General features: G+C 41.3%; 1 protein-coding gene across 4 annotated transcripts; it reads right to left on the reverse strand.

Moving 5' to 3' along the window:
* Nucleotides 1-746: 746 nt before the first annotated feature.
* On the reverse strand, nucleotides 747-7,979 carry LOC103629382 (RING/FYVE/PHD zinc finger superfamily protein). 4 transcript variants are annotated; one of them, XM_008650520.4, is made up of 13 exons: nucleotides 7,568-7,979; nucleotides 6,403-6,479; nucleotides 5,749-6,293; nucleotides 5,474-5,539; nucleotides 5,237-5,322; nucleotides 4,464-4,945; nucleotides 3,897-4,310; nucleotides 3,091-3,784; nucleotides 2,595-2,825; nucleotides 2,379-2,503; nucleotides 1,909-2,294; nucleotides 1,369-1,495; nucleotides 747-1,273 (listed from the first exon to the last, which is right to left on the reverse strand). In XM_008650520.4, the coding sequence occupies exons 2-13, from the start codon at nucleotides 6,407-6,409 to the stop codon at nucleotides 939-941; spliced, it is 3,498 nt and encodes a 1,165-aa protein (XP_008648742.1). In that variant the 5' UTR covers nucleotides 6,410-6,479; nucleotides 7,568-7,979; the 3' UTR covers nucleotides 747-938. The 4 variants fall into 4 exon arrangements, with proteins under 4 accessions (XP_008648742.1, XP_008648744.1, XP_035815827.1 ...); XM_008650522.3 differs by having other exon boundaries at nucleotides 5,474-5,536; nucleotides 7,568-7,964; XM_035959934.1 differs by having other exon boundaries at nucleotides 5,474-5,536; nucleotides 6,403-6,475; nucleotides 7,568-7,938.
* Nucleotides 7,980-17,976: the final 9,997 nt, after the last annotated feature.

Below are 17,976 nucleotides of genomic sequence, written 5' to 3' on the forward strand. Positions count from 1 at the left end.
TTTTTTAACTCTCGTGACAACGCACGGGCACACACCTAGTATTATTGAATTATATAGTGAATTAATAGTAAATAAATGTGAAATATATAATCATGTTTCAACATTCCAAGTAATGTAAATTATAAATTATCATAGATTCATCATCAAATACTAAGAAATAAGTCGAATGTCTATAAAATTATCCAATATATATTGTTATTTTCTACGTTGATTAATTTGGTACACCAATATATATTGTTATTTTCTACGTTGATGAATTTGGCACACCTCGCGAGCCGACTCGTTGCACCAACAAGCTCAAAAACCCTAATGATTAGGAATTATGACAATGGCTCGACTAAAACCTACAATACAATCATTATTGGGAGTCCTCTTTTTAGAGTGTCTAAAAATACTGTCTAAATATTAAATCTATGGTTGCGCTATTGATCAGTCCTGGTTCATCATTTCTCTTTCATGGGATATAAGTCTTGTTCGTGCTTCTTGATACAATGAACAAAAACGAAAATTAAGCATGTCTATTGTCGCAGATCAAACCTCTCGCGGCGTCGGCCATTTGGGCAAATCCCTGAAGATGGTAAGGCTATCTATAAATTGTCACCTACAGAGTAGAAAACAGTGTTTTACACGTCCGTTTGAACGGTGTCTCCACGTGCATACACGCATCCTAATTAGTAACTTGATGGACGTGTATCCTGCCAAGCGAAGCCAGGTGGTGTACGATATTAGCATGACATCACAAGGAATCTGGCAGATGAGATCACATCTGTAAGCATATTCTGGAGCAGAATTATTCACTGCCAAAGAGGGGAACATCACATCTGTAAGTGTTGTCTGAAAACATTAGGTCAAAAACTGCACATGCGATTTACAATGCACATCTCTCATTCTGAACCAAACCACCACGGTTGGTTTGTCATGGAACAGCGAACTCTTCATCACCTGAAGGCTGGAATATTTACGATGTCCTCATCCCCCACTGCATTTAGATCAAGTGGAAACACGCGCTTGCCATCACTGCTTGAGCTTCCAGGCATCAGTTTATCGCTATTGCCATCATTCGTACAGGCATTCTCGCGTGGACCAGAGCTTATAGGCACAACATTATTATCCAGCTTAGTTTTCTTATGCTCGGGTACTTCAGCAGCTACTTCGGCCGTCTCAAAACTTCTTTTACCTGCACCACCTGATGCATGTGAACGATCCAGTGCACCTGCGCTAACCCCATGGTCTATATCCATGAGGTCGATGGCTGTGCTCAGCTTACCAGGTTCTAAGTAAAAAAACAAAGATTAGAAAAAACATGGGTGATAAATAAGATTGGGAACACTGTTAGTTACTAATATGATTGGGAACACTTTTAGTTACCTTCCTGAAGGTGAGTTAAGGAGACAGAACAAGTAACTGGCACCGTGTTCACATCGAAATCTCTTTCACTAACATTACCACCAAAAGTGTCCCTCTTTTTATCTTGATGTTCTGGATAATCAGGTTTCTGCACATCCATAACAAAATGTTACATTCAGATACTGACATGCGGCATCATCTAAACGATGCTGTGAAACAAGGTGACAGAATATCAGTTGTCATGTTGGCATCCGAAACTCTCAAGTTTTGTAGGGAAATTGACATGTTGGCATAAGCTGAATCAGTGACTTGGGGGATTTTCTAGAAAGCTCATAGTAACATAAACTTTATCTATATGGTCTACTTAATGTTTGAGTGTGCATGTCGCGTGTAACTTACTAAAGGCGTAAGGTAGTGTGGCATGTGTCATGCTACATTTTTCTCTTAATGCACTGATACACGGCTCTCCTACATATGTGACGGAAAAAAATGGTAACCACTACGTAGATAAAATGTTCAGAAAGCAAGCGCTACAACACAGAACGAGGAATAAAGATTCACCTGATGTTTTCTTTGCATAGACATGGCAGAGGAACCCATGGCACCATTGCTAATCGTTGAACATGCTTTTGCATCTGAATCTAGGTGATCATCTAGAGCTCTTCTGCGTACAAGTTGATTCAAAGAGTTCTCTCCATCCAAACACACCTCACGACTGGCTTCCAAACTCGGTTCAAAATTAGTTGACTTTAACAAATCAGGGTCCGGTTCAGCTAAATCACTCCTGTTCTGTGAGAATGAATGGGTAGATGGCATCCAATCCATGGCCTGGAGATCATCATTAAAATTTCGTTCTACTCTACTTGTGGATAGATAAGATGGGAGGTTAGAGGAATCTTTTTTGCTAACTCTGAATAGACCCCATAGAAAGTACAACATATTCCACCCTGAGACAATATACGAATACGATCAATCAAATTAAAGCCTAGCATGAGATGATATGGCACTTCAACGAGCTGAAGGGTTCTTACTTTGGAAGTTCTTTGATAGGATATTGGAAGGGAATATAAGCAACTCAACAGTACCAACACTTCCTCTGAGAACTAAATCATTCTTCAGCATATTCTCAACTAATTTACTGTAGTGATTTTCATAGCTGCAAAAGATAAAAGTGTTAGAATTTCAAATTAAAAACAACTTATGAACAAGACAAATATGAATCAGGGGGAAATCTGCAAATAACACACCTTTGAACATCTCTAGCAAAGAAAAAAAGACCTATGTTGTCATAAGTTGGACCGTTTTTCTGAAACTGTGTTGGCCATGAATTCTTCCGAGGAACTTCCTCAAGCTGGACTTTAGAAGGGAATTTCTTAACTGCGTCCAGCACTAACTGTGAAGCAGAACATGATAAATGGGCTTGGAAACCATCACACAGCTCCGGTGAACTTCCAGTCCTCTGCAGCTCAAAACCACCTCTGTTGAAATAAAACAAAAGTTTAAAATGCATATAATAAACACATCAAGGAAATATTATAATTGCTACCAAATAATACAGGCTGAGTGATAATCAGGTCTTAAAAAATGAGATGAACCACAAAACACAAAGCATGTGAAAGAATTATCAATAAAGCATCTTATGGTAGACTGGCAATGGAATGTCTAGTAACTTATTAAGTCATTTAAAATGTAAAGTAAATTAATAATTTCACATATTCGATGGAAAGGAAAAAATATCCATACTGCCATATCCAGCCCAGCTCAGGGACAGTTGAAGACGTTGGTTCATCACCAGCTGAAAACCCTTGAGCAGGTTCATCCCTATGATCATTTGGCATAATGCGACCATTATGAACAAAGATTCCTGCTGTGCCAGATAGAGATGGATCATTATTTTTGAACTTAGGCTTGCTACAATCTACTCCGCTCCCAGGGATGGACACATTAGCTCGAGGTGATAATGAGTGCTTCTTTACATGGCTGAATGGGGCAGGTATACCATCATTAGGCCCATTTATCAGATTCTGATTAATAGCACACTTTACGACATGCTCTGGTTCTCTGGAAGGAGTTTTTTCACTAGAAGCCAATGTACTAACTTCGGATGTCTTATTTCTTTTGGCAGATGCATCCTTCAAGTTTCGCTCACTCAAAGGTTTTCCTGAAGACAAACGAAGTTTTTCAACTTCGCAAAAATGTGTAGAATGGCCATATTCATTACATCTTTGGCAACGGATTGTCCGATTGCTGCTAGAAGCACCCTGTCTGAAGCCAGTTTGGTCCTTTATTTTAGCATCCCTATGTGAAGGGTCTGAATTTTGAATCACTTCTCGATGAGCACCGGAACCAAGAATCCCACCTGCGGATCTTTCAGCATTAGATAGCATCATACTTCCCGGCACTTTTGCTAAACGAGGCTTCTTTAGCTCACTGTTTCCTGAACAAACAAATTGGAGTTAATCAGGAAAATATATGAACTGTGTCAAATAAGAAAAAATGACATGCAAGGGGTAGGGGGGAAGGAAATTTATCAAGATATTTTTTACCACCTTGTAGATGAACAGAACCTAAATTATTTGAGTCAACTGTGTTATTTCTTGTAGAGAGCAGCTGAGTTGTGCTATCAGTTCTTAGAACAGGAGCAACCATTGATGATGTGGCAGAGGGAGGCCCCAATATAGAACACTGACCATTTGTTACATTGTGGCTCGCCAACTGATTCGGCACCCTTGGCTCCTCGACAGGTGACAAGACGGAAGACTTTGCCTTGTTTGTTGGCTCACAAGGCTTAGGCTTTTTGAAGGTCGCTGACTTAGTAGTCATGCTGATTGGTCCTTCCTTTTTATTGATAATAGAGGACCAAGATTCCTTCAAAAATTTTGGCTTCTGAGGAACTTCATTCAATAGCTGTTTCACTTTGGGGACCTTTGAGTTATTGAAAGAAGTGGATTTGGAAAGTTGACCTGCATTAAACCTTGCTTACTACAGTTTCATTTGATTGCATGCCACCAGGGCAAGCCCTAAAAGTAACATAATACCATAAATTGAACTCTAAGGAACTAAGGATTTTGTGTAGAAAGTTTAGATCTGAAAAAAAAAATAGACTAACAATTTACCACGAGACTGTGGTGCCTGATTCTTCAGAGCATTAACCACCAATGAAGTTGATACTTGATGGCTAGGTTGCTTTCCTTTGTCAGCATCAGACACGAATGTCTCGTGTGATGGTTCCATTCTCTTTCTAGAGTCAGCCCCCATGTACAAGCCACCAGTTTCAGAAAAAATATCTCTAGTTGAGGATGTCGTCACAGCATCTTCTTCCGTCCTGGTTTTGACTGTGCCATTCCTCTCATTTGTGGTATTTGACTCTTTGTTTTCTATATTCCCAGCCTTCAATTCACAGTCAGATGAACTTCTTCCCTTTGCAGCAATGGCAGGTTTGTTAATCTCCCCTTCTAAGGAAAGCTCTTTTGAAGTGCCAGCCTTCACCTGAGACTTTTGTAGTCTATTCTCATTTTCAGATTCTACAGCAGTTTGGCAGTCTTCACACAACCACTCACTATCTGGAACCTCTTCCATCATTACCCGCATGCAATACCTGAAGCAAAAAAAATATTAAAACATAATCGTACCGCGTCTGCATGCAATACCTAAGAAGACATAATGAAAACAAGTGCTCAGATGAGTAGTTTTCTCCCTGACATGAGGTGTATAGACAGATAATAAATGTGTAGGCTTATTAGTGTTCGGACATGCTAATTGTGTCATTAGCTTTGCAGCCAGCAATTAAAAAGCATAAAACAGCAAATGGTCAACTTTAAAGTATGCAAACCATCAAATGCAATTGAACATTAACACAGGAAAAAAGTAATGCGCGAACACGCCTTACGTGTGCTCTGCGCCGTCATTGCATCTGCTACAGACAGCGAGCTTCTCCTCCTCACCAACATCTCCACAAATGTCACAAACCTTCACCTATGTTTTGAAACAGGTTACACAGTCCAAGCAATTCAAAACTAACTGGATTATATCCAATCAAAGAAGAAAAAAGCAACCCAATCAAAAAGCAACCAATTGAGGTCGAGAAACCATAAAATAAAAAACAGAAATTAAGGTTCTCACTCACGTCTTCGACTTCTTCTGAACTTTTGTCATCAGATGAAGCTGTATCCAGTTGTGCATCTGATACCTGCTGAATATAAACCATTTACAACAAACTATGTGGTTAATACAAACAGAGGGTTCAATTTCCCATGCATCATATGTTCGCATAAAATGCAAACAAATCACTTAAAGATGCATATTAACTTCTCAATGATAAAGATTGGCGTTCTTCATATAGACAATACATGTAATCATAAATAAAACGAAAAACACCAGAACAAAGAGCAAGAAACTCACATCATCCCTAATCTTTTGAGAGCTTCTTTCATTATCAATATCCTTGTACACAGCAGCAACTAGCACATGAGACCCATCTTCATTTGCACATTCCTGTTCCAAATTAGATGCACCTTGCTTGCCGTTTGTTGAGTTTCCAAAAACCTTCTTTGTGTTTTGAGAGCTAGCTTTTTGGAGCTTGTCTTTAGAGTTTGTTGAATGGTCCTGTTCTTCTGAAGCTGAGGATGGACCATTGGAAGAATTGCCTGAGTGGCCTGCTGTTGCTAAGTCATCACCAGTTCTCCCATCAACATGTTCCTCAATGTGTGCACTAGGCTGATTCTTGTCAACCTGTCCATCTGTATCATCGCTGTCACTGTCAACAGCACCATCACTTTCAATCGCCTTATCCACCCTTTTATCACGCAATCTTTTAGCAGATGGAGGTGCTCTTCTCCCCCTTTTCTTTCTTACGCCCACATTAGATGTGTCTTTAACTTCAGAGATCCATGAAAGAACATTATTGCGACGACCTGAGCTACGCGGTGCCCTGTCTGTATTCCGTACTAAACAAGTGAAAACATATATATAAGCATTAACGGCATCACGTATTATGGTTGTGAAGTGATATAAAAACCTAAGATGCAAATAAGATGAAAAGGGAAGATAACATACATCGCATGTCCTTTTATTCAGGTTTATGAAGAAACTCTTGGCTCTGATTGTCCTTCCTTTCCAATGAGGAAAACTGCCTTTAAATTTCAACACATTAAACAACAGGTAAATAAGAAATACTTGGTTCAAAGTTTCTGACAAGTAATAACATGGAAATAACAGAAATAGGAAAAGAAAAACCTGGCAGTCCATACACAAGCATGTAAACATATACACAGAATATTAAGTGCAATATATTAGTACATCCTCAGTCCCAAAGAGAATGGCACCCTAATTTTGTCCAAAATCAAACTACTTCAGGTTGGACAATTTATATAAAAGTTATTCATATTGCTGAACAAGTGTCGTTGGATTCATCATAAAATATATTCTCATGATGTATATATTTGGTATCATAAATGTTGATAATCTTCTCTATAAGTTTGCTAAAACTTAAAAATAGTTTGACTTAAGACAAAGGTAGAGTGATGTTCATTTTGGGATGGTGGTAGTAACTATACTATAGAACAAATCAAGGGTAAATTCAGACACCAGTATGACGCAACACAGATTCAACAATGATATGTAATTTAGATCTACACAATACCTGCATCAAGTTTTGGTATACACACATGATTAATATATCAGATTTTTACTATTCATTTTAATCATACTATCCAACTAAAAATAGTTGAAGATATTCTACATTTTAGATCAATAGCAAACATTACTTCCAGAAAAAGGTACAGAGAACTATGTGACACTAGTACACTACAACAGTGGTTTCATTATGTACTCACCAACTGCAGTTATGGTGGAAAATCAAACTTACTTTTATACCATGCATTCGGCACTGACTTTCCCCTCCTTTTTTCGTAACAAAAAACAGAAGTATGACCGAATTCCTGAATACTTATTGCCCTGACTTCTATGATCAACCCCCCATTCAAGCCAGGCCATCTCTCAGGCTTACAGTTTGAACTTATTAAAATCATACAGTATATCCTTTAAGTTTTAATGATCAATATAACAAAAAATGTTATTCAGAAGACAAAAAACAAATCATTTAAATTCAGTGCTATTAAAATCAATACATACACAGCTGGATTAGTTCCATGTGAATGTCATGAAATGCAATCTCATAGTTGTTATCAGGGTTCCAAAAATTATATCTCTCAGTCGTTACCAGGCTGCTGGCTCTCGCTGCCCGCCGGCCACCGGGGCCCGGGCGCCGTCGACGGTCCACCGGAAGCAGGAGGCGCGCACGCAGAGTCGCCGGTTGGTGTGCGGAGGACCGGAAGCGACTGGCGAGGGCGGGAGGGGGAGCCGCTGACGCCGCCGCCGAGTCCGAGACTGCCCCGACGTCGCCTGCGTGCCGATCGCGAGTCGGGGAGGGAGCGGAAGATGGAGCGCCGGCGCTGCGAGGAAGATGAAGAAACGGCGGCGGCTGTCGGGGTTAGGGTAAAGAAACGTGTGGGTGCGGTGGAATGTGGGAGGAATGCAGCGGATGGAAGGGGAGAATCAGCGGAAGGGGATGCGCGGGCCTTGTGGTGGGCCGGTTTTTTCATCACGAATTTATTTGCAAAGTTTTTATCGTCGTAGCGGTATTTGGTTTTATGGCCTAATTTTAATCTATTTATCTCTTCTATTTCTATTTCTATACTCTATACTGTTGGGACTTGTTCTCAAATACTAAAAGTTAAGAACAAGCCAACATAGAAAATGTTAAACGTTAAAGTCATTCGTCATTCGAAGCATTATTTCACTTGGGATATAATGATTTCCGGACAAAAGTTATGGATGACATACCTTCATAAACATTACATATCATAATGAAGAAGGAATTACATGGAATATAAAAGATAACATAAACAGTTATGTATTATTATCAACCCATTTCTATTTTATTGCTATGGAAAAATAGAAATGATATCGGATTACAAATACATATTTGACTTGAAAGAAGGTAAAAGTACAAGTGTGACGCAAAAGCAAATGCTCAGTCAGCGTGAACAGTACGGGAGTATTGTTCACCTATTTATAGGTACGGGTCGCAGCCCATATAAAATTACATCCAAGCCCTTTGCTTTTGATAATAACTCTAAAGTAATCTATCGGGGTCTAAATAGTCTTTTCCTCTTTTCTGCCATCATACCGAAGCTTCCTTGCGCACAGCTTCGGCTCTATTCCATCCTTCGTTCTCTTTGTGTTTTTTCATACAGCAATTTTGACTTGTCCGAAGGGTCCATGTCCGAAGGTACCTGCTCATGTATTATACTACAGAGATATTGTCAAATCACGTTTTTGAGGACCTTCGGAAGCCGAAGGCCCCCAACAAGTAGCCCCTCGCAATATTAATTTGTTAGGATAATAAATTCAGATTGCGATATGGACAAATACCCTAAGCCGAAGGTCCGAAAAAACACCTTCCTCTTGCTAGGATAGCAACAGTCAATGGCAGGCGGGGCCCTCCTATTCTCAATGCACCAGACGTATAAATAAGAGCACACCGCAATGTCATTTGGTACGTTTTCTTTGCCATCTGCTCTTGCTTACTCAGTTTTTAACTCTTGCGCAACAAGACTTGCTTAATTTGTAAGTTTTTTAAGCTTCGGCTTCAAAAGCGGTTTTTAGCATTTCCGAAGATGTCTGAAGATAAGAAAGCTGTTGCTAAAACAAAGCTGAGCCTTCTTGAGGAGAAGAATCTTGGCTTTCTTGAATCAATATCAAAGACAAATACAGAAAATATTACAAGGGAAATTTTGGAAGGTTTATCTGAAGATATTGGTGATAGTGATAGTTTTGATGCGGAAAGTGGGGGGAGACTCGGAAGATCGACCCTGGCGGCCAAGCCATGCAGTTTTTGGAAAATCAACCATTAAACAAAGTCATCTTGTCAATATGAGGGGTAAATATTTTTGGGATTTGTCTATTGTGAGGGCTGACGAAGGAGAGAAAACTTGTCCTACTCCCAAGGAAAATGAAGTCGTGATCTTCTGAAGCTTCTTCAAGGCTGGGCTTCGGTTTCCTCTAAGCAGTTTCGTGGTTGAAGTTTTGAAGATATTTGAAATCTGCCTACATCAAATTACTCTCGAAGCAATCATAAGGATGGGAATCTTCGTATGGGCCGTGAAGAGCCAAGGTTTGGAGCCAAATGCAAAAAGTTTCTGCAATATGCATGAGCTATTATATGAGACGAAACCCTGGGGTAAAGAGCAATATCATAACAATTTTGGCTGCTATAGCTTCGGTGCTCGATCTGGGTCAAGCTGTCCCGTGCCAACCTTTCGAAAGAGATGGCCCGGAGACTGGATGAAGAAATGGTTTTATGTGAAAAACGATTTGAAGGCACGAGAAGATATTAAAGATATCATCATGTGCCCTATCTGGCAGCGTTTCGGACTCCGGAAACCGAAGGTGGAAATGGATGAAGCAGCCGAAGAATGCCAGAGGGCCTTCCGCGTAGTCTGCTCTTTCATCGGGACAAGAGATTTAGTTCAAGAGCACGTGGCCTACAAGATATGGCCATTGGTAGCTAACTGGGAAATACCGAAGGAAACCATCAGCAACCCACACGAAGGTGGTCTGGTTAGACTAAAATATACCTTCAAGTTCGTAGACCAATTTATCGAGCCAGACGACGATTGGTTGAAATGTGTTGAAACTACAAGTGATGAAGTGCTCGGACCGTACTCAAAGGCAGAAGATATTGCGCTATCAGCGGCCTTCGGAGGCCGGAAAAAGAAGAGGCTGAACAGAGTTTTCGATGCTATCGGATTTGTCTATCCTGACTACTGTTACCCAATACGGGGTCAAAAAAGAAAAGGTACAGCTTCTGTGAAGGAAGTTGCTTCGGCCGCTCCTAGTGAGCCAACGCCGAAGAGAAAAAAGATGAAGGTTCTTACACACCGGCCACGCTATATTGAGCCGGCCACAGTGCCCGAGTTTGTCGGCGAGGCTTCTTCGGCTACTGAAGCCAAAAAAACCTATACCTGCGCAGAAAGCTGAAGAGCTGTCTGCAACACCGAAGGCTGAAAAAACTGAAGAGTCGAAAGCTGAAGGGACAAAAATATCAGAAATTTTAAGTCCTTCGGCAGAAGTTGGAGTGCCACAAGCTCAGAAGGGTCCGGCTGTGACCCCCAAAAGGAAAAGGATGGTTAATGTTTTGGATGTACTGGAGACAATAAAATCTTCAAACTCTACGCCGAAAAAAGTTGTCGAAGCTCAAAAAGCACAAATTGAAACAACAGCCTCTAGAGGCGAAACTACAAAGCATCAGGCTAAAATCAAAACTGGACCTTCAGAGTTTGCCAAAGAAAAATCCTTGGAAACCGAAGGAGAAAGTAGAAAGGAAACTTTAAAGCAAATTTTGTCTGAAAAAACTCTTTCTTCAACTCCCGAAGCACCTCCCAAATTGCCTGATTATATTATGCGACATGCTTCGGGCAAAATACTATCTGAAGAAGAAAAACGAGAAGCTCATCATTTCGCCCATAAATTAAAATATCCGAAAGGGGCGTTGATATTCAATGACAGTGGAGAAGAAGAGTTCTTGTACTGTCTCCCAGACAGCAAGGAGATCTCTGTCTGTCGGGAGATGGCACGAAGCTTCGGATTCCCAACTCTAGAAGATGGGCTTTCAGTTTTGTCAAAAGATGAATTGGCCGACAACTTAGCATATAACAGTTTAAAGGTGAGAAAATACACTTTTTGCGTGATTAGAAATTCGTGTGTTTATTTATTAATATCACATTCCTTTGGCAGAGCCTTATTCTCAGCAATGCCCTTAGAGCGAAAAAAGTGCCGAAGATGAAGGGTGCACCATGGCTTTAAACAACCTTCGTTCCGAAGTAATTGAGCTAAGGAATGAAGGTCTTGAGAAAGATAAAATATTAAATTCATTGGTGAATAAAATAAAAGAAGACGAGGCTGCTTCCAAAGCCCAAGCTGAGGCCCAGAAGCGCGAAATTGAGGATCTTCGGAAACAGCTAGCCGAAGCTAAAGAAAAATGCGCAGTTGTAGAAGCTAAACGAGAAATTAGTGAACAATAGACAAATTATTTAGAGAAAAACGTTGAAGAACTTTGTGCATCCAAGGAAACGTGTTATGAAAAGTCTATAGAGTGTGTTAAGAAAATAAAAACTAGCTTCGCCAATGTTGGCGCACTTTCTAACGAAGACAACTTCGTAAGAGGTGATCCGGAAGGCCCAATTGATTGGATCAGCAACGAAGCTGAAGCTTTTGAGGAAGTTCTGAGTGGTCGCGGGGATATCTGCGCTTTCTCAGGTGCCCGAGAAATCGTGGCTATTTTGGAGAAATCAGGCTACGACCATGTGAAAACTTTGGCTCAAGCCGAAGCTACTTTAAGTATTGAAGATACAAAAGACCCCTCGGCCGAAGCCAACTTAGTGGGCGGAAAATTCTTTACTGACATCTGGGAGAATGACGGCCGAAAGATGGCGCACGAGATAATAAAAAGAGTGAAAAAGATTCTCATGATGCAAAAGAAGCGATGAAGGCAGCTGAAAGAACTGCGGAACTAGAAAGGAGAATGGGTATTGTTTAATAACTTCTAACTTTATGTTTTATTTTTGCGACTTCGAACTTATTTACGTTTTCTATCGCAGCTAAGCTATCTCCTTCCCTAGAGCCCTTCGAGCCAACGGCCGACCCAGAAACAAAGAGAGAAGAAGAAATCATTAAAATGGCCGAAGCTATTTTAGATGAAGCTGTTTCTCGACTGTTGAACGAAGCTGCGGAAGCAGTTTTGAAAGAAGAATAGCTGTTATTGTAAAAACATTTGGAATGTAATATTTGCTGAACAAAGTGTGTAATATTTTTATAATTTTGAATGTAATATATAAGTTGCTTGTAACTTAATTCTTTACGATGCATGAAACTTTACATACATACTGTTTTTGAGCCTTCGGCGAAAAAACACCTTCCCTTCTTTTCATGCTTCGTGAAGAATATCCATATTTCATAAAAACATCCGATCATCGTAAAATCAGTAAGCAATAGATCTTTTCATTTTAGTGTTTGACGAAGATATGCTTCTTCAATAATTATTTTGTGCCTTGGCACTGCTTCTTCGAGACAATCTCTGAAGATCAACATTTGATAGTCGCCTAGACGGGGGGTGAATAGGGCGAAACTGAAATTTACAAATATAAACACAACTGCAAGCCGGGTTAGCGTTAGAAATAAAAACGAGTCCGCGAGAGAGGGTGCAAAACAAATCTCAAGCAAATAAGGAGTGAGACACAAGGATTTGTTTTACCGAGGTTCGGTTTTCGCAAACCTACTCCCCGTTGAGGTGGTCACAAAGACCGGGTCTCTTTCAACCCTTTCCCTCTCTCAAACGGTATCTCCGACCGAGTGAGCTTCTCTTCTCAAATCAAAACCGGGAACAAAACTTCCCCGCAAGGGCCACCACACAATTGGTGCCTCTTGCCTTGATTACAATGGAGTTTTGATCACAAGAACAAGTGAGAAAGAAAAGAAGCAATCCAAGCGCAAGAGCTCAAAAGAACACGACAAATCTCTCTCGCTAATCACTAAAGCCTTGAGTGGAGTTGGAGAGGATTTGATCTCTTTGGTGTGTCTAGAATTGAATGCCTAGCTCTTGTAAGTGGTTGAGAAGTGGAAAACTTGGATGACTTGAATGTGGGGTGGTTGGGGGTATTTATAGCCCCAACCACCAAACTAGTCGTTTGGTGGGGCTGACTGTCGTATGGTGCACCGGACAGTCCGGTGCACACCGGACATGTCCGGTGCGCCAGCCACGTCACCAAAGTCGTTGGGTTCTGACCGTTGGAGCTCTGTCTTCTGGGCCCGCCTGGATGTCCGGTGGCGCACCGGACATGTACTGTAGAGTGTCCGGTGCGCCAGTATGGCCGTGCCTGACTTCTGTGCGCGCTGGCGCGCATTTAATGCGCTGCAGGTAGCCGTTGGCGCCGAAATATACGTTGCTCCGTTGTCACACCGGACAGTCCGGTGCACAGCGGACATGTCCGGTGAATTATAGTGGACTAGCCGTTGGAGATTCCCGAAGCTGGCGAGTTCCTGAGGCCGTTCTTCCTTGGAGCACCGGACACTGTCCGGTGTACACCGGACAGTCCGGTGAATTATAGCGGAGCGCCTCTCAATTTTCCCGAAGGTGACGAGTTTGAGTTGGAGTCCTCTGGTGCACCGGACACTGTCCGGTGGCACACCGGACAGTCCGGTGCGCCAGACCAGAGATGCCTTCGGTTGCCCCTTTGCTCTTTTGTTGAACCCAATTCTTGGTCTTTTTATTGGCTAAGTGTGAACCTTTGGCACCTGTATAACTTATACACTAGAGCAAACTAGTTAGTCCAATTATCTGTATTGGGCAATTCAACCACCAAAATTATTTAGGAACTAGGTGTAAGCCTAATTCCCTTTCAATCTCCCCCTTTTTGGTGATTGATGCCAACACAAACCAAAGCAAACATGGAAGTACATAATTGAACTAGCTTGCATAATGTAAGTGCAAAGATTGCTTGGAATTGAGCCAATATAAATACTTACAAGATACGCATGGATTGTTTCTTTATTTTTAACATTTTGGACCACGCCTGCACCACGGATTTTGTTTTTGCAAATTCTTTTGTAAATCCTTTTCAAAGTTCTTTTGCAAATAGTCAAAGGTCAATGAATAAGATTTTACGAAGCATTTTTAAGATTTGAAATTTTCTCCCCCTGTTTCAAATGCCTTCCCTTTGACTAAACAAAACTCCCCCTAAATGCTAAATGAGATCCTCCTCTTAGTGTTCAAGAGGGTTTTGATGTATCATTTTGAAATACTACTTTCTCCCTCTTTTGAACACAATAAGATACCAATTTGAAATTTACCAATTGAAAATCTCCAATTTTAAAATTAAAATTAGGTGGTGGTGCGGTCCTTTTGCTTTGGGCTCATACTTTCTCCCCCTTTGGCATGAATCGCCAAAAACGGAGTCATTAGAGCCCTCGAAGTACTTTCTTCCCCTTTTGGTCATAAATGAATGAGAGAAGATTGTACCAAAGACGAAGTCCTTTTGCTTTGAACTCTCCCCAAAAAAAGATGGAGAGATGCGCGGAGCGACGGCGAAGGATGAGTTACGGAGTGGAAGCCTTTGTCTTCGCCGAAGACTCCAATTCCCTTTCAATACACCTATGACTTGGTTTGAAATAGACTTGAAAAACACATTAGTCATAGCATATGAAAGAGACATGATCAAAGGTATACAAATGAGCTATGTGTGCAATTTAGCAAAAGAATTTGCGCGAATCAAGAATATTGAGCTCATGCCTAAGTTTGTTAAAAGTTTGTTCATCAAGAGGCTTGGTAAAGATATCGGCTAATTGATCTTTAGTGTTAATGTAAGAAATCTCGATATCTCCCTTTTGTTGGTGATCCCTAAGAAAATGATACCGAATGGCTATGTGTTTAGTGCGGCTATGCTCGACGGGATTATCCGCCATCTTGATGGCACTCTCATTATCACATAGCAAAGGGACTTTGGTTAATTTGTAACCGTAGTCCCGCAGGGTTTGCCTCATCCAAAGCAATTGCGCGCAACAATGGCCTGCGGCAATGTACTCGGCTTCGGCGGTAGAAAGAGCTACGGAATTTTGCTTCTTTGAAGCCCAAGACACCAAGGATCTTCCCAAGAACTGGCAAGTCCCCGATGTGCTTTTCCTATTTATCTTACACCCCGCCCAATCGGCATCCGAATAACCAATCAAATCAAATGTGGATCCCCGAGGGTACCAAAGTCCAAACTTAGGAGTATAAGCCAAATATCTCAAGATTCGTTTTACGGTCGTAAGGTGAGATTCCTTAGGGTCGGCTTGGAATCTTGCACACATGCATACGGAAAGCATAATATCCGGTCGAGATGCACATAAATAGAGTAAAGAGCCTATCATTGACCGGTATACCTTTTGATCCACGGACTTACCTTCCGTGTCAAGGTCGAGATGCCCATTGGTTCCCATGGGTGTCTTGATGGGCTTGGCATCCTTCATTCCAAACTTGGTTAGAATATCTTGAGTGTACTTCGTTTGGCTAAGGAAGGTGCCCTCTTGGAGTTGCTTTACTTGGAATCCTAGAAAATACTTCAACTCCCCCATCATAGACATCTCGAATTTTTGTGTCATGATCCTACTAAATTCTTCACATGTAGACTCGTTAGTAGACCCAAATATAATATCATCAACATAAATTTGGCATATGAACAAGTCATTTTCAAGAGTTTTAGTAAATAAAGTAGGATCAGCCTTTTCGACTTTGAATCCATTAGTGATAAGAAAATCCCTAAGGCATTCATACCATGCTCTTGGGGCTTGCTTGAGCCCATAAAGCGCCTTAGAGAGTTTATAAACATAGTTAGGATACTCACTATCTTCAAAGCCGGGAGGTTGCTCAACATAGACCTCTTCCTTGATTGGTCCATTGAGGAAGGCACTTTTCACGTCCATTTGATAAAGCTTAAAGCCATGGTAAGTAGCATAGGCCAATAATATGCGAATTGACTCAAGCCTAGCTACGGGTGCATAGGTTTCACCGAAGTCCAAACCTTCGACTTGGGAATATCCTTTGGCCACAAGTCGAGCTTTGTTCCTTGTCACCACACCATGCTCGTCTTGCTTGTTGCGGAAGACCCATTTGGTTCCTACAACATTTTGATTAGGACGTGGAACTAAATGCCATACCTCATTCCTAGTGAAGTTGTTGAGCTCCTCTTGCATCGCCACCACCCAATCCGAATCTTGGAGTGCTTCCTCTACCCTGTGTGGCTCAATAGAGGAAACAAAAGAGTAATGCTCACAAAAATGTGCAACACGAGATCTAGTAGTTACCCCCTTATGAATGTCGCCGAGGATGGTATCGACGGGGTGATCTCGTTGGATTGCTTGGTGGACTCTTGGGTGTGGCGACCTTTGTTCTTCATCCTCCTTGTCTTGATCATTTGCATCTCCCCCTTGATCATTGCCGTCATCTTGAGGTGGCTCATTTGCTTGATCTTCTATTTCATCAACTTGAGCTTCATTCTCATTTTGAGTTGGTGGGGATGCTTGCGTGGAGGAGGACGGTTAATCTTGTGCATTTGGATGCTCTTCGGATTCCTTAGGACACACATCCCCAATGGACATGTTCCTTAGCGCGATGCATGGAGCCTCTTCATTACCTATCTCATCAAGATCAACTTGCTCTACTTGAGAGCCGTTAGTCTCATCAAACACAACGTCACAAGAAACTTCAATTTATCCAGTGGACTTGTTAAAGACTCTATATGCCCTTGTGTTTGAATCATATCCTAGTAAAAAGCCTTCTACAGTCTTAGGAGCAAATTTAGATTTTCTACCTCTTTTAACAAGAATAAAACATTTGCTACCAAAGACTCTAAAATATGAAATATTGGGCTTTTTACCGGTTAGGAGTTCATAAGATGTCTTCTTGAGGATTCGGTGTAGATATAACCGGTTGATGGCGTAGCAGGCGGTGTTGACCGCCTCGGCCCAAAACCGATCCGAAGTCTTGTACTCATCAAGCATGGTCCTTGCCATGTCTAATAGAGTTCGATTCTTCCTCTCCACTACACCATTTTGTTGTGGCGTGTAGGGAGAAGAGAACTCATGCTTGATGCCCTCCTCCTCAAGGAAGCCTTCGATTTGAGAGTTCTTGAACTCCATCCTGTTGTCGCTTCTAATTTTCTTGATCCTTAAGCCGAACTCATTTTGAGCTCGTCTCAAGAATCCCTTTAAGGTCTCTTGGGTTTGAGATTTTTCCTGCAAAAAGAATACCCAAGTGAAGCGAGAATAATCATCCACTATTACAAGACAATACTTACTCCCGCCGATGCTTATGTAAGCAATCGGGCCGAATAGATCCATGTGGAGTAGCTCAAGCGGCCTGTCGGTCGTCATGATGTTCTTGTGTGGATGATGGACACCAACTTGATTTCCTGCCTGGCATGTGCTACAAACCCTGTCTTTCTCAAAATGAACATTGGTTAGTCCTAAAATGTGCTCTCCCTTTAGAAGCTTATGAAGATTCTTCTTCCCAACATGGGCTAGTCGGCGGTGCTAGAGCCAACCCATGTTAGTCTTAGCAATTAAGTAAGTGTCGAGTTCAGCTCTATCAAAATCTACCAAGTATAGCTGACCCTCCAACACTCCCTTAAATGCTATTGAATCATCACTTCTTCTAAAGACAGTGACACCTACATTAGTGAAAAGACAGTTGTAACCCATTTTGCATAATTGAGATACAGAAAGCAAATTGTAATCTAATGAATCAACAAGAAAAACATTGGAAATGGAATGGTCAGGGGATATAGCTATTTTACCCAAACCTTTGACCAAACCTTGGTTTCCATCCCCGAATGTGATCGCTCGTTGGGGATCCTGATTTTTCTCATAGGAGGAGAACATCTTCTTCTCCCCTGTCATGTGGTTTGTGCACCCGCTATCGATGATCCAACTTGAGCCCCCGGATGCATAAACCTACAAAACAAGTTTAGTTCTTGACTTTAGGTACCCAAACGGTTTTGGGTCCTTTGGCATTAGAAACAAGAACTTTGGGAA

Source organism: Zea mays, chromosome 6 (genome assembly GCF_902167145.1).
Source record: "Zea mays cultivar B73 chromosome 6, Zm-B73-REFERENCE-NAM-5.0, whole genome shotgun sequence".
Taxonomy (NCBI): domain Eukaryota; kingdom Viridiplantae; phylum Streptophyta; class Magnoliopsida; order Poales; family Poaceae; genus Zea; species Zea mays.